At 35.1% G+C, this 17,765-nt stretch overlaps 1 protein-coding gene across 4 annotated transcripts in view; it reads right to left on the bottom strand.

The window, feature by feature from the left end:
* Nucleotides 1-17,765, bottom strand: part of VPS8 (VPS8 subunit of CORVET complex) — a 222,944-nt gene that overhangs the window by 60,308 nt on the left and 144,871 nt on the right. For all 4 annotated transcript variants that reach the window (XM_064493453.1, XM_031452660.2, XM_064493456.1 and 1 more), the window contains 6 exons: nt 15,277-15,424; nt 12,009-12,098; nt 9,028-9,070; nt 5,293-5,396; nt 858-939; nt 419-501 (listed from right to left, as the gene is read on the bottom strand). In XM_064493453.1, the coding sequence (XP_064349523.1) occupies nt 419-501; nt 858-939; nt 5,293-5,396; nt 9,028-9,070; nt 12,009-12,098; nt 15,277-15,424 (550 nt within the window). The remainder of the gene's footprint in view (nt 1-418; nt 502-857; nt 940-5,292; nt 5,397-9,027; nt 9,071-12,008; nt 12,099-15,276; nt 15,425-17,765) is intronic.

The following is a 17,765-nucleotide window of genomic DNA, read 5'->3' as shown; positions in this document are numbered from 1 at the left end:
TAGGATGAGTTAAAAAACTTAAGTAACAACCATTGACTAAGAAATGTCTGTATTAATATGATTTTTAGGTTATCTTTTTTTGATCTAAAAAGTATAACCAGCTGCAAACAATGGTAATTCTCTCACAGCTAGCACAGCAAAAGGAAGCCCAAGGTCTGAATCTGAACCCCAAGGTCACAGTGAACAGCTGAAGGCTGCACACCCTAACTGAAGGCTGCAAGTGTGTGCTGGGCAAACACCGCTGGAGTTGGGAAAGATTCCAGGGTGAGAGCCATAAGTTAGATATTTAGCTAACGCCAAAAATCAGCTGCATTATGCTTGAGACCCGTTTAAACATTAGCCCAATTTGCTATTATTTACACATAACTAAAACATTAGTTAAAGTTGATCCACACTGAATTGTCCCCTTTTAACTCACCTGTAAGATTCTTTGCAGGATTGATGGAAGGGCAATAAATGCTGCCATGCTGTTTAGAACTTGCATGGTCAAAGATTTCAGAGCTGTTATAAGAAAATGTTAACATTAAGGTTAGTTTAAAATAAGAATTTCTAGTTTTTCCTATAAGTCATAGGGATAGAGCTTCCTAGAATCTTAGCTAACTTAACTAACTAACTAAACTAATTAGCCTGTTTAATATTTTAAAGCTAACTGCTGGTAGGTTGCAAAGCTACAATTATTCAAGACAAATGATATAAATGGTGCCAGAAAGAACTGAACCTGAAAGATGAGATCAACCCTACAATATGATTTCATTAAGAAAAATAATAAAAATATGATAGCAGGAGCAGGTATCACAATGATAATTTCCAGCAGATGAAAACTGGGGGACAGTATAGGTGGCCTCTGATGAACTTACCTTCAGAGTGTAGAGGAGGTGCAGCTGAACTAGACAGCTTCTGAGGGGCCATCATTGCCTCCAGTAATGGAAACCAGAGTGCCTATAATGTCAGAGGAAACCAGAGGAAAACAAAAGTGCTCTGTTGTCTTTAAGAATAATGACAGTGTTTCACAGGCTGAAATGTACTTCTCACACACGTTTGTAGGTAAAAATTAGAAAAAGAAAAGATGGAACACTTGACTGTGAAGAGAAAAGACAATAAAAAGCAAGGACCATAGCCAGAACAGATACCTTTACCATGCAACTTGGGAAAATAAGGAAGCTCAAGTTAAGCAAGTCCAGACCTTTTACAACTGCAATCTTCGGTGTCTCAGGAGAGGGTAGGGGCAAAGCAGCCAGAGCAGAGCCTGTAGCTACGTTCTTAAATGTACCACTGACAAAGTCTAAACAGCTCTGTGTACTGCAGAAAGGGACAAGAGAACCCCTCCACAACTGCCCTCCACCCATTTCTCTTCAGCTATGGCAAGCCAGATAAATGAAAAAAGTTATCCAGAGTTTTTTCCTATAGCAAGCATTATTTTGTATTTCCTTAGTCATCACAGACTAAGAAGGGGAAGTTAAGATTATTTCAGTTAACATTTCCAACCACATCTATCATTTAGTTATTCCTATTACACTGGGCACTATATTAAATGCTTTACATACATTTTGTTTTTTCCATCTCATAATAACCTTACCCAGTAAACATTATCTTCAGTTGAGGTAAGATACTGAAGCTTAGAGAAGTTAAGTAATTTGCCAAAGATCATAACCTGCCATATGTGCATCATATGTGCTGTTCCTAAGGCTTAGGAAAAATCTTTATCATCAGAAATCAAACTAATGCATTTTAAAATTTCAAACATGTTTTCTTGTTGGGTAGTGATTTACAAAGGTCTTACTTAAGACAGTATCTTGGGAGGAACCTATTGCTGCAAGCATCCAAGAGGCATGAAGAAAAGTCAGCATTGACAGAGCAGGACAAGTATAGTTATTAAGGGAGCCCACTAAGGGGACAGGTAAAGGTCCAGTGACTTTCCCCCTGGGTGACCTCCCACTGAAGAGCTCTACTAGGAAGCCCTTATGTGGCCCATTTGAGATTTTCTAAGGGCAGCATTTTATGTATTTTTTAAATTTATTTCTTCAAGTTCTCAAGGTACTGGTTTTAACTATGTTGTATACTGGCATTTCTTTATTTTATCAAAATTTTAGTTTATTTTATCTAGTACTCATGAACTTTTAATCTTCTATTTTATTCTCAGACAGTTTCACTTGCCTTACCTTTTAGTTGTCTATTTCAACTTGTTTTTACAACCGTATCATTTATCTGTGCATTTTTATAGTCTTTTAATTTAACTGTATATGGTATACGTAGTTTTTACCTTTTGGTTTTCATATTTATTTAGAAATTTGCTTTAAAATTTTCTTACTTAACCTGGACATTTTAGAGGAATTATCTTTTTAAAGGTTACTTTATTCTTGATTTATAAATGGCAGACTAAGGATACACGGTTGTAAAGATAATAGCCATGGAAAGTATTCATATCCTACATAGAAGAGTTATTCTTCTTCAATTAAATCTCCATATTAACCCAAAATATATGTAAACACCTTTTAAATATTTTATCTCTTGCTCTTTGATGTTGGTTCTTAAAATTTTGACTTGGGTAACTCTAAAAACCCCAACGGCTAAAATAACCAACCATAATAATGACAATCCTAACCCCTGAGAGCAGCACAACTAAACCTGAATTATTTTCTCATTTTACATAATAAACAACTTTCTTTTTCAGGAAATTATGTGCATAACAAAGCCATATTCTTTATTATATGTAATCACCTGACACTGGAGTAGAAGCATAAATAGACAGACATACAAAGTAGAACAGGTAGAGATTTTAACTAAGAAAGGACTGACAACCCGACTTCCTGTGGTCTAACTTTAAGGAAATACTCTACGATATTAAATCTTCTGAAGAAACTTTTGCGAAGAGATAATACAGACAGTTCATTATCAAGCTTTTGGATACTTCCAGTATTCTAGCTGGTTTAGGATCTGTGGCAATAGCTCCTCTTCTCACTCTCTCCAAAGCAAAAACAAAGAGGAACAAGGCAAACCACCATGAAAATCCCCCAAACTTAATGTTTGGCATTATATCAAATCAGCCCAGCATTTTCTCAAAATGTCTACATAAAAACCAACATTCAAATATTTTTGTTGTTATGAAAGCTGTTCATAAAAGCAGCAGAAACCAGTTGTTGGAGGGTGGAGGGGAGTAGAGAGTGGTGTGAGGTGTGTGTGTGTGTGTGTGTGTGTGTGTGTGTGTGTGTGTTTGTGTCTAAGAGACGGAGAGAGAGATTCCAACTCAGACACATTTTTTGGGGGAAAAAAATACAGAATAAATTACCCTTTTGCCACATCAAAGAAGTCTTATTCCTGTCTCTGATTAAGAGACAGAGTTCAAATATAGTCAGAATAATCCCTGGAGTTCTGGAGGCAGGGATTTTATATCTAATTCTACCATTAATATTATGAATCTGGACATACTTCAGCTTATGAGTCTAGATGGTTCTACTTATAAAACATAACTGTCATTTTTTCTTAAATTTTCCATGAGAAGAAGGAAGAGTATCAAACAGATATTAGATAGAAGAAGGAAGGGTTGAAAAATATGTATAAACATAGCTCTAACAATTTTTGTGTCTTTCTATCAAAATGTAACATGTCCAAATACAAACAGGTAACCAAAAGACAAATGAAAATTAAATCTTAGCAAGGGAAAAATCATGGCAAAATGAATGGTGTTAAACTCAATAATCTATTTAAATAAAAGTTAAACAATTATGGGAACTGTGGATATAGAAAAGAATGTGTTGTTAACCTTAATGAGGTGAAATAACCTAACTAATTAAAAATAAGAGAAGAGAGAGAGACTGGAGAAGTATGACTGGAGCAAGTATGTATGAGTGCATGTAAATTTCCTTATTGGCTTGAGAACATAGGTATGATAAAAACTGAAAAGTTATTGTAAACAATAATTCCAATCTATCACAGTTATTTAAAATTTTTAACCTTTAGTGAGATTTATTAAAAGATAGTATAATGAAGAACTATTTATTTGAAATTCAGAAATTCCTGTTTTATATAAGCTTCCTAAATGCAACTGAATACTATATTTTTTAAAGCAAGCATTATTTGATCCAATTTTTCTAAAATTATATCAACCTAGGCAGGTAAAAAATGTCTAGAGTGATATTCACCAAATGATAATGATGGTTATTTCTGGGTGATAAGATGGATATAGGGTAATTTTTTTAAACATTCTCTGTGTAACTTTCTGTATTGAAGGATTTTGAAAAATGATGGGTATGTATCATTTCACACAAAAAATTTTTTTAAATAAAAGAAGACATATATTATGTAAATGTGTTATACACAATTTATATTACAAAGGGTTTTCAAAATTTATGACCTTAAAAAACCCTTGACTAAAACATAAAGGAGAAATTTACCCATCTCTTAAGAACAGAAAACATATCAAACTTATAATTTTCATTGTAACACATATGGCTAACTATGAAAAATTTACGCTGTTTCGCATTTCAGAAGCCCAAGCATGGTAACAGGCCATGTGGTGTCAAGTCAGAGGCCAGAGCACGAGGGTCAGGCACAGAGGAGTTATACTGTATCATACTGCTAACCTGACTTCTCTAAACTACTGCAGAATTTAGCTGTCAAGTCACATCTCGCCCCCTTAGTTTCTGCTTCAATGCTGTAACGCCTACCCGCACCAGGTGTTCAACTACACCTCCTTCAGTTTTGCGTTCTCCCTTTTTGCAGCCTGGAATCTGTTACAGACGTGGTTTCAACCTTGGCTGTGGAGTGGAATCACGTGGGAAGCTTTGAAACACTGATGACTGGGGCCCAGCCCCAGAGACTTTAATTTAATTGATCTCGGGTGCAGTCTGGGATTTTTCAAAGCTCCCCAAGTGACTCTAATGTGAGGCCAAGGCTGAGAACTGCTATATCGCAGCCTTCTTGACCTTTTCTCTGTATCCCTGGAGGCTTTTCCTCCAATTCCTCATGCTCACTTGACCCCAGGGAATGCAAGAGATGATGAATGGATGACACAGCCACAGCAGCACTGCACAGAATACACAAATCTCAGTCCAGAGAGAACGAGGACATCCAGTATTCACACGCCAAACCTAAGCATATAAAGCCTCTGTGAGAACAAAGAGGACAGGCGCTCCTTGTAATAGCTTTAGGAGTCTTATACTCCGGGGAGCACTAAACAGTGATTAAAATCCAGTCACACTGAACTCAGGTAGCTGAGAGGGCAGTAGAAAGAGAATTAATTCCTAGTGTAAGACCAAAACAGACTTTGAAAAGCCTTTGTAGTCATTCTCCTACCTCTCTTTGCTGCTGATTCAAATTATGTGAATTTCTCTGGCAAAGGGCAATTGTCTCTACCATGGTCTCCTCAACATCCTTCAATGAGGAATCCTCTTTGGTACCTAGATTCCAAAAAATTGTTAACATTACTCAAGGATACATTATTGATAATCTCAAAGTGTCTGTACAAAATTAAACTATTTTTTTCTCTGCATATTCTTAGGTTTCTATTATATAATCATCTGTTAAGATCTGATATTGAGGTTTAGATTAAAAAACAGTTTGCAACAGTTTTCCATACAAATGTTCAACATTCATAGGACACAGAAAGCACGTCACTCTCAGCATTTTCATATGCTTTAGCAACAGAAAATCCTCTAGCGCCAGTTTGTGGATTAGTTAATCTTTCACCTTCCTTGCTCTACCATTTCTTCCTCTGCCTATTTCTTAAATGTAGGTCTTCCTCCAAAATACTAGCTCAAGCCCTTTTGTTTTCATTTTTTCAGTAATTTTAGCCATTCCTATGGTTTTAACTCCTATGTCCATGCTGATAACTTTCAAATATACACCTTCAGCCCTTATTCCTTTCATAATCTACAGGATGAAATTTCAACCCACTCTAGGACATCTATTTCTACATGGATGGATGTCCTGCAATCACCTTGAAATTTATATGTATGTATAAAACTCAACTCATTTTTCTCACTTCAAATCTGCTCCTCCCCGCTACACTTCCAAACTAAGTTAACAAAATCATGACCTTTAAGTCAGCCAGTTTATAAATTTTCATCATCTCTGATGCTTTCTTGTCCTTCAACCACACATTCAAACAAACTGTTAATTTTGTTAATTCCACTTCCATACTCTCATATACTCACTACTTTTACTCTGGTGGAGCTCTTCAACACCTCATCTGCACTACTGCAGCAGCCTCTTAATTGAACTTTTGACTTCCAAATCTTGCCTTCCTCATTCCCTTTTATACTGTCACTAGAGATCTCTTAAATACAAGTCCAAACACATCAGTCCCATTCATAAAAAACATCAAAGGCATCTACTTTTTGAAAAACAGAAGGTCAGTAAACCTCTGGCCCTAAGTAAACACAGTAAACATTCCGGTGCATCTTCCCACCTTCCACTCTTGTATCACCAGATTATTTCCTGCTCCCCAAGGTGACCAGCCGGGTGCTTTCACGCTCATGTTCTCCTCACCCTAGAAGACTCTTTCCTTGTTTCTGCCTATCAAACTCCTATTCATCATTCCAGTCATAATTACATTGAAAAGTCACATCTCCCATGGAAGTATCTCTGATTCATCAGTTACAAAGAGTTCCCTAATTTTCCACAATCCTTTGCCACTCTCACTGTACCTCTTTTATAACAGATGATTCTACCTGCATTAGAAGTCAATTTACATATCTGTCTCCTTCAAGAGACTGTCGTTCTTTGGGTGAGGACTGTGTGTTAGCCATCTGTGTATAATTCATAGGAACTAGGACAGTGTCTGGCAATTAGCAAATACTCCAAAACTCTTAAGCGTACAGTCAAAATTGAACCTGACAGTAAATGGTAGTTATGGGACTATTACTGAGAAATTTATCTTCAATGGAATTCAAGGAACTGGCTTCTCCAGACATATCACCTGTAAATCACTGTAGTGATTTTGGGGAAGCATTCTTCTTACTTTTCCCTCAGTCTTTCATGTAATGTCTGCAGAAATTATTCTCATAACAATAAATTGAAAAAGAAAAATGCAATACATGCAACAAACCTAACAGTCAAATTGACTGAACACATACTGATAGTACAAAAATAATAATTAAGGTTTAGTTGGACTAAAGATGGAAAAGTCAACCAAGTGTTTATGTAAGTTCCAAAAACAGATAATCTACAGAGAATTAGGGTAAAGGTATTTAGGGGAATGTGTGGGATAAGGAGTCCAGGAAATATGTAGTGTGTTAAAAAGGTAAAACAATCTAAAAGTCACCTATTAAGTGATTCTCTGATCTTTAGAAGGGCTATTTTGAAACATCAAGTAATAGGAAAACAAATAATCCAATTCAAAAGTGGGCAAAGGATTTTAATAGCCATTACTCCAAAGAAGATATACAAATGGCCAATAAGCCCAAGAAAAGATGCTCAACATCACTAATCATTAGGAAAATGCATATCAAAACTGCAGTGAGATGCTACCTCACACCCATCAGCCTGGCTACTATCAAAAAAACAGAATATAACAAGTGTTAATGAAGATGTAGAGCCTTGAAACCGTTTGTGCATTGCTGGTGAGAATGTAAAATGATACAGCATTATGGAAAATGATATATGGTGGTTCCTCAAAAAATTAAAAATAGAATTACCATTTCATCCAGCAATCCCACTTCTCAGTATATACCCAGAAGAATTGAAAGCAGGGACTCAAAAAGATATTTGCACATTCATGTTCATAACAGCATTATTCACAAAAGTCAAAAGGTGGAAGCAACCCAAGTGTCCATGGATGAATGAATAGAAAAACAAAATGTGGTATACATATAAAATGGAACATTATTCAACCTTAAAAATGAATGAAATTCATTTGCAAAAATAAATTTATTTACAAAACAGAAAAAGACTCACAGACACAGAAAACAAACTCATGGTTACCAAGGGGTGGGAAGGGTAAATTGGGAGTTTGAGATTTGCAGATACTAACTACTCTATATATAGTTCTGTATAGCACAGGGAACTGTACTCAGTATCTTGTAGTAACCTATTATGAAAAAGAATATGAAAAAGAATATATGTGTGTATACATATGACTGAAACATTATGCTGTACACCAGAAATTGATACAATATTGTAAACTGAGTATATACTTCAATAAAAAAAAAAGAATGAAATTCTGACATGTACCACAACATGGATAAATCTTGAAGACACAATACTAAATGCAGTAAGTTAGACAAAAAAGGACAAATACTGTTTGATTTCACTTATACGATATACGTAGAGGAATCAAATTCATCGAGTCAGAAAGTAGAATGGTGGTTAATAGAGTTGAGCTGGGAAGAGGGAATGGGCAGTAACTGTCTCATGGGCACACAGTTTTAGTTTGGGAAGTTAAAAAGTTCTGGAGATGGATGGTGGTGATGGTTGCACAACAATGTGAATGTACTTACTGCCACTGAACTGTACATTTAGAAATGGTTAAAATAGTGAATTTTATGTTATATATATCGTACTACAATTTTACAAAATAAATAATTTTTTTAGTATCAAGGAATATAATGGAAATTATATGTCTATCTATGACAAAGCCATTTAAGATCCTAAACTGTCAAATTTTATTGCTTTGTGCTAAAATTATATAAATTCAATACAGAAAAACTGGCTGTTACTTACTGATTAGAAGCCCACTTTGCTGTTGTTCACCCCATTATAGTAATTTTTAGGATGTTAGCATGTACCTCATTTATAATAACCAAAACATAAGTATACAGAAATATAACCAAAAAATTAATCAGTATCAGTGAAGAGTACCTAAATTTCTATATAATGACCTCTACTGACAGCACCACAAAATCACAATGGTTTATATTACTTCCCTAAGCCCTTGAAAACAAGATAAAATTGGGATTAATATTAAAGTGGATAAATAGTAATTATGCAGATCAATGTAATTATTACTTAATAAATACAGTTTATCATTTACTATTTTTAAAACATGAGGCCCATGGGAAAAGAAATTGTAAATTACACTCCAGAACTTACTTTCATCTTGATGTGTTATCTCTTGAAGTTTGCTTTGTAGTCTCTAGGAGATAAAAAGAACACTTTATATTTCTAATCCACCAAAATCTGAATTAACATATTTTAAAGGTAAAACCCAAGAAACAACAAGGTTATTAAGAGTGATCTCTGTAATTTAGATGAGAATTGTTCTGTATATAGAGAGCATCACCAGTGGTACTGGAACTGACCCAAAATACCAAATATCACTCACTGTGTGCCACTTTGGCTTCTGTTGTATCACCACATAGTTAATAATGATAATCTTCAGGCAAAGTAATGAAAATTAGGATTAATCCAAACTTGGAATAAGGGAATAAAATTCATACTGGGTTATGAGAAAAAGGGATGAGTGGGAATAAAAAGGAGATGACAAGTCTATCGCCACAGCATAGGGCACAGCCTTGAGTGTGGCATCTCCCAAGTATGCAGTTGTAGTAGCCACTGCTCTACTGAATTCTGGATTCTTAGACACCCTTAACTGATGTTCCAAGGGCTTCTTAATACAAACTGAAGCTGATCTTAATCTATCCCTTCTGCCCCGAATTTGCTCCTTTCCCTGAGGTCCCCTACAGGCTAATGTTAAGCTAAAATTCAGAATATCATTAACTCACTGTCATTCACCCCATACCATATCCAAATGATCAGTAAGTTCTCAAATCCACCTCCTCTCACTCCACGACTACTGCCATACCCAGCTCAAGCCCTCATGGAGTCACACCTGTACTACTGCCACACACCGCCAAGTGCTCTCTGCTTCCGGTATTACCTTCCCCTTCTCTACCCCTCTCTCATAGATTCTCCTAGAGTCAGCAGAGCAGTCTTTATGAAGCAAACAGTATCACATCAGTTCCTTGTTTAAAAACCTTTAGTTGATCCTTTGTGAAATCATTATCAGTTCTAATTCTTTACAGCATGTTTTACAAAATCTTTCCAAATCTGGATCTAGCCTTTGTTTCTAGCCTGACCCGCCTATACATTGATAGTTGAGCCCTAGCAAGGCTACTGGTTCCTCTCCTAGAAGCTCATATTTCTTCATATTCCTATGCCTTTGCAAATGGTCATCTTATTCCCTGTGAGGATCTCCCGCTTCTCCATTTCCTATCCATACCAGGAATACTTTTACTTATCCTTTAAAATTAGGTTCATGATATCATTAACAAATAAATTGCAAGAAGAAAAAGAGAGGTTGGGGTAACTTAGAGATTAAAAGAGGTTAAGTGCCTACACAAATCCTCTGTGGAATATTGTTCCTGGCCTGTTTCACAGTTATAAGGCTAGAAAAAGACAGGAAGCCAATACGAACCATTTTTTAAAGTTATAAATAGGACATCCCTAATCTATTCCTAGCTAGATGACAATGTTTGAAAAACTGGTATGTAACACATCCATAACACATTAGGATGGCTGCCATCAAGAAAACAACAAGTGTTGGTGAGGATGTGGAGAAGCTAAAACCCTGGTGCACTGCAGATGAGAATGTAAAATGATACAGACATTATGGAAAATGATACAGTGTTCCTCAAATAATTAAAAATAGAATTACCATTTCATCCAGCAATCTCATTTCTCAGTATATATTCCAAAGAATTGAAAGTAAGGACTCAAAAATTCATTTGCACACCCATGTTCATAACAGCATTATTCACAATAGTCAAAAGGTGGAAGCAACCCAAGTATCAATGGATGAATGAATGGAAAAACAAAATGCGGCATATACATAAAATGGAGTATTATTCAGCCTTTAAAATGAATGAAATTTTGATATGTGCCACAACATGGATAAATCTTGAAGATCTTATGGTTATATAGTGCAATAAGCTGGACACAAAAAGAACAAATATTGTTTGACTCCTCTTATATGAAGTATCTAGAGTAATCAAATTCATAGAGTCTAAAGTAGAATGGTGGTTGCCAGGGGCTGGGTGGCTGGGAAGAATGGGGAGTAATTATCTAATGAGTTTGGGAAGTTCAAAAAGACTGGGAGATGGATGGTGGTGATGGCTGCAAAACAATGTGAATATGTTTAATGCCATTGAAATGGTAAATTTTATGCTATTTTACAACAAGTAAAAGAATGGGAAAATTTTTTTTTGGAAAAATTGATAGGACACCAACTGTTGGTGGGAATGTGAAGCAATCAAAACTCTCCTGCATCATTGGTGGAATGTAAAATGCCACAATCACTTTGGAAAAAATGGCTGCTAATTTCTTATAAAAGCAAACCTATGCCTATCCTGTGATAGACCAATTCCACAACTTGGTATTGACTCCAGGGAAAGGAAAACATTTTTGTACAAGAGTGGTCACAGCAACTTTACTCATAATAGTCAAAACCTAGAAACAGCTCAGGTGTCAATCAACAGGAGAATGGATAAAATGTGGTAGATTCCTACAATTAAACAGTACTCAGCAATAAAAGGCACAAACTACTGACACATGCAATAACAGAGATAAACCTCAAAAACATTATGCTGAATGAAAGAAGAATCATATTAGAGTATCTACTGATCCATTAATATGAATGAATAAAACAGGCAAAACTCACCCACAATGAAAAAAACCAGAAGAGTAGTTATCTCTAGGGGGATGTAAGCGGGGGCTGACTGTGAAGGAACTTTCTGAGTTGAAGGTAATGTTCTCTATCTTGTTGGGGACTAGGGTTACACAGATGTATATATTTGTTAAAACTCAATAAACAGCACATTTAAAACTTTGCATTGTGTATGTTTATTTTACCTTAAAAAATGCCACAAAGGAAGATCAACTCTAGTCAATGACACATGTGATAAAAATATTTACAGATAAAATGTACTATTGTCTGCAATTACTTTGAAACATAAGAAATTAAGATGGATTGATGAAAACTTACACCATGTTATATGTCCAATAAAAAAAATGGATTGATAAGTGGACAGAGGGCTAGACAGAAACATGACAAAGCATACAGAGTAAAATGTTACCTCTAGCATTATTAAGAAGGCACCATGAATATCTCCTTTCTTTTCTAATAGATAAGCAGTGACTTCATGAAGTTGATACTTCTGGGTAATCTAGGAAAAAAGAAAAGATAAACCTTCACAAATCTTGTTCATGGAGTCAGAAGATCCTATTAAGAATTTAAAAAAAAACTTTGATAATAAATAATGAATTCAAACCCTAGTAGTATGCTTCTTTACAGTATAATATGCAAACATTTGACTTTCTAGTCTTGGAGTGGCCCATTTGGGTCTCTAACTGAACCAAGGTCATTCTTTTTTGTTTTTCACTATTTATTTAAAAAGTTGTTATGCACCTGAATTAGGTGTATCCATTGCACAAAAGGTAAAATGAATATATAAATAGTAACAATACATACCAGAAACTGACAAGTATAACTATACACAGAATATTTAGAACAAAATGACAATGAAAACACTACACATTAGCTTGTGGGGTCTCAAAAAAAAAAAGAATGGAACTTTTTTAATTTAATAAAAATTATCTATCAAAATCCTATAATAAAAACCATATTTAATATAAAATGTTAGACACTTTCCCTTTTACATCAGGAATGAGAATGTACACTATCATTGCCTCTATTCAATAATACCCCAGAGCTCCTAGACATCTGATAAGGGAATGAAAAAAAGCATAAGATTGGAAAGAAAAAAAACTACCATGGTTCTCAGGAAATACGGTCATAAAAAATCTAGAAACTATTTGAATGATAAACGGATTCAGCCTGGTTGCAAGATATAAAACAACATACAAAAATTAATAATATATACCAACAGTAATTAATAAAAAAAGTTATTTCAAAAAATTTCCTTTCACAATGTTAACAAGAAGTATAAGTATCTGGGAACAAATATAAGAAAATATGCAAGAGACTTATGTAAATTACATAAAGTAATAAAGCCTCACCAAAGAGCATAAAAGGCATTTTCAAAAGGCAATCATGTTCCTGAATGTGAAAACAGTACCATAAAATGTCAACCCTCCCTGAATTAATCTAAAAATTCAATGTATTTTTTCATCAAAATCCCCAAAGTGTATTATTTTTAAAGTAATGTGACAATGTGATTTCTAAATTGATATGAAATAGTAAGAAGCCAGGAGTAGCCAAAGAGTTTTAAAGAAAAAGAATGACGAGGGAAGAATCTTCTTTCAACTAATAAACCTTATTTTAAAGCTATATTCATTAAAATATGTGGTACCGGCATAAAGAAAGACAAATGACCAAAGGAACAGAACAGAATCCACAAAAACATCTATGTATATTTGGGAGTTGGTGTATGGCAGTAAGGCACTAAAATAAGTAAAGAAAGGACAATAAAATGACATGTGGACCATTAGTCATCCACATGGAAAAAAAATACATAAATCTCTCTCCTGATCTGTTTACAAAAATAAATTCCAGATAGATTAAAAGCCTAAATGTAAAAAGCCGAACTATAAAACTCATACAAGAGGATATCCTTTATGCTATTAAAGCAGGAATGGAAATAAAAGTCACACACATAAAATTTTAACTTTAAAGGAAAAGAATGATAAATTAAAATAGAAGTCACTGAAAACCAATTTAAAAACATGCCATAACAGCCTGGAAGAAGGCACCTCTGGCATATAAAATCATATAGCATTAGAAATCCAGAAATTAGCAAGAACTTCTAGAAATCAGTACAAAGGGCAAACCCTCAATAGGAAAATGGGCAAAGAATATGAATAGATAGTTCAGGGAAAAGAAAATCCAAAGTGTCATTAAACATATGGAAAGATATGCAGTGTTGTGAGTAACCATCACACTGGCAAAAATTAAGAAGTCTAAAACAACAAGGGCTATGGGTCATACTCTATCAAATAAGAAAAAAGAATTAAGTCTAAAAATATTAGGAATCAGCAACAATGTGGAAAAACAGCAAACTAAAAACACTTGATGATGAGAATGGTAACAAATAAGAAATCAATTTGGCAAAAATCAGTGGAATTAAGCTACTTTATTGTCTAGAGAATTCCACTTCCAGGTATATTAAGGTATATTACTCAGAGAAATCTCACATGAGTACATGGAAGATATGTACAAAGATGTCCAATACAGCGTTGTTTATAATGGCAAAAAGATTGAAAACAATGTGAAAGTCTATGAATAAGAACATATATAAACTGTGGCATGGTCAGTCAATAGACTACTGTATGAAGATTAAAATGAATGAACTAGATCTACACATAAAAAATTGACAGATAAAAAAGTAATAAAAAATAATTTGCATTAGGATATATATGGTATGATACCATTAACACAAATTTTAAAAATATATAAAACTGTATCGTGTGTTCTATAGGTAAATACATACATAGGAAAAATAAAAAACATGGATGGGAAGGATAAACTGCCCATTTTCAGGTTGGTGGTAAGCTCAGGGGAGACATGACTGATAAAGGGTGCTTTATTTCTAAAACAAACAACAAAACAACAAAGATAGAAGCCAGTATAGCAAAATGTTAACATCTATAAAATTGGGTTGGTGGATACACACGTATCTGATATTCTGTACATTTTTATATATTTGAAACATTTCATAATTTAAAATTTTTTGGGTGTGTGGGCAGTTCAGGAGGTGGATGTGGAAAACACAGGTTACCGTTTCACGAGTATTGATAACAAAGGAAAGGAGACTTGATGGTAACTTAAAAACAAATTTTAAACAGGGAACGTACTAGCCTCTTAGATTAGAGTTTATATGTATATGCATATACACATAAGTACGTGTGTGTGTACACACACATTCATTTTCATTTGGAAACAGGAGGAAACAAGGAAAAGAGGATCAAGGCAATGCCTGTGCTAAGGCTACTGAATTGCCATCTAGCCTGGTAAGTCTTAACGGCGCAACAGGACTATCTAATCATCAGTGCCTGCAAATAAGAGCTTTTTTTTTTTTTTTTTAATATTTTTATGGTATTCCTCTCTCTATGTTAATCATGTTGGCTAGAATATCTGTGAAACTTGATTAATAACAATGATGGACATGTTTCTGATTTTACTGGAATAAATGGAGAAGCAATTTATCACAGCAATGGAGAGCATGCACTATGGAGTCAGACTATCTGGGTTTAATCTCAGGTGCTAGCACTTACTAGGTATAAATTTAGGCAGGTAATTTAATATGAGTCTCCCTTTGGTCATTTATACAACGATGAATGATGAAGAAAATTTCACTCTTGCCTCCTCCACATCAGGGGTCTTACCTGGACGGTTTCTTCCAGGCGGTAGCACTCAAGGACTTGCAGCGTGTCTATAACCTGGTTTGGGCTGAACTGACACAACAGCTCAATGAACTGCTCTGTGATACAGGGAGAGATCTGCAGCGATTCTTGATTTATGTGAATACCTTCTCTGAAAACAAAAAAGGCAAGAGAATGGCATTATTTAATCACATCTATAATTAAGGATACAGGCAAAAAGTATGTTACCTTAAAACCAAGACCACTTTTTGGTCAGATAAAATTGTGAATTACATCAGAGACATTCTAAATCACAATATTTCTAAGTTTACATTGAATAATTAAGGAAATAATATTCAGTGGAGGCTCCTCTGAATCACACTCAAAGATGTTCTGTTGCTCGAAAAGAAACAAAGATGACTTAGTTCAGTTTAAACAACATTATCCATGAGTAACTATATATAATAAACCATCTTCCAGTCTCAACAACTGTCCCTACTATACTTCCCTTATAGCACCAATCACATTGTGTTTTAATTACTTCTTTCGTTACACATCTTCTCTAAAAGACTAGAGAATTCTGTGAGGGTAGGTACAAGGTACATTCTCACCAGTAAATTCTCAAAGCCTACAACAGTGTCTTGCATGTAGCAAGGGCTAATTATTTAGTTGTTGTTAAAACAAGTAAGTGGATAAATAGGAGGATATACAATATTTATGGTCCATTTGTCTTGTAAGCCAGCTCTTCACAAAGCCCACTATTCACAATGAGGACACAAAAGCTGCGTCAGTAGAGTACTAGCTTTATCGTGGTGGACATTCAACCACCAGTGGCCAAAAGGAACTATTCAGAAAATCAACTGCTGTGTATTGGGGATCCAAGAATCACTTTCTCTTTATCTTCAAAAGAAGTCAGTTCCTTCTGGGAGTCCTATCTTCTCTTCAGAATTCCTCAACTAAAGCTCCTCATATACAGAACTGGAATATGGTTAATAAGATACAAAAATGATTGCTTGGGAAACTAACCTTCTGAAGAAAAGTTAATGGTCTAAAGCAACAGTTTTTCTCACGTTACGGAGCAGAGAAAATGAAAATATTTGCCTGGCCCATCAGAGTGAAATAAGATTGATTACAAGGGACTCGGAGTGCCCTAAAAGCCACCCCTAAGAGCTGAGGATCCAACCACATCTGTAACCCAGGTGCAGCTCACCAAGAGCCACGGGTGGGAATCTCTGGACTCCAGAGGGAACGAGCTGGGGATTATAATGACAGTAAATAACATTCCTATTTTTACTAGTAAGAGGCTTCAGTTATAGAAGGAGGAATTATATATAGACAAAGGAAATTTTTCCCAAATTAAGAGCTTTATGACACAGACCTGACCAGAGGTTGGGTGATTATCTCACTAAGTTCTGCTGCTTGGGGCTTCCAATACTTGCTGATAGGCTAATTCAATCTATCCAGTATCTTCTCAGATTGGCTGTAGATCCCAAAGATATTTTCTTTTTCTTTTCTTGCCTTTTTTTTTTTTTTTTGCATTTCACAACTGCCTTTAAGGCAGGATTTTGTTAAGTGACTGGCTATTCCCTATGTAGACCACCACATTAGTTCTTACCACATAACTTGAAAACTATCTGTTTAAATGTCTGTCCCAACTACACAATAAACTCTGAGAGCGAAGACTGTGTTGCATTCATCATTGTTTTCAGCATCAGTACAGGGCTGACACATAATAAACAAGAGCTCAGTAAATGCACACTGATTTGAACTGAACTGACTGGACTGCCTTCAAACAGAGGAACCCAAATGTAGAAATGTGTGTACACACACATTCATTTTCAAATTACAAGGATCAGGGCTACAAAGTCAGATGTAAATAGAAATAAGTCCTGTCAGGAAGTTCCACATACACGGAGAAAACAGGAGACGCACTTAATAAACCCAGGGAAATGCTAACTCTCTGTGTAGGACCAAGGCTGTCTCAATAGAATACTATCAGATAAAAGAGGAAGGGAGTGCTAACCAATGTTTTTCGACATTAAGGTGAATCAGTGTGCTTTCCAGATGTTTATGCTATGCTGTAGGTGGTGCCAATATTTTATCTATGTCAGACTTCCGTTAACATATCTTATAAATGCAAGACTATGGAGCAAATTAAGATCAGACAAAAGTATCTGCCAATAAATCACCGTATTTAATTCCTTCCAGAACATTTATTGACAAAACCCTTTATAAGTGCTGAAGATGTAAATTTACATCAAACCAAGCAAATCACCTAAACAAATAGATTCTGATGCATTCATTTGTGAGGGAAGTAATGTGTCTGCTGGGAAATGATCAGACAACATCAACATAATCAAAACTTTAGTAAGTAAACTGTTGCATTAGTGAATTCACACCCATTTCTGACTGTCACTTATCAGTCTTGCACATAAATGTCATTTGTTACATCCATTTCTCAAAGATAATTCAGTTAAGTCTTCTGTCAGCTCCCTGCTTTGCCAAATACCCAC

This window comes from Camelus dromedarius, chromosome 2 (genome assembly GCF_036321535.1).
Source record: "Camelus dromedarius isolate mCamDro1 chromosome 2, mCamDro1.pat, whole genome shotgun sequence".
NCBI lineage: Eukaryota > Metazoa > Chordata > Mammalia > Artiodactyla > Camelidae > Camelus > Camelus dromedarius.
The sequence above is the reverse complement of the archived record's forward strand: the minus strand, read 5'-3'. Positions and strand labels throughout refer to the sequence as shown.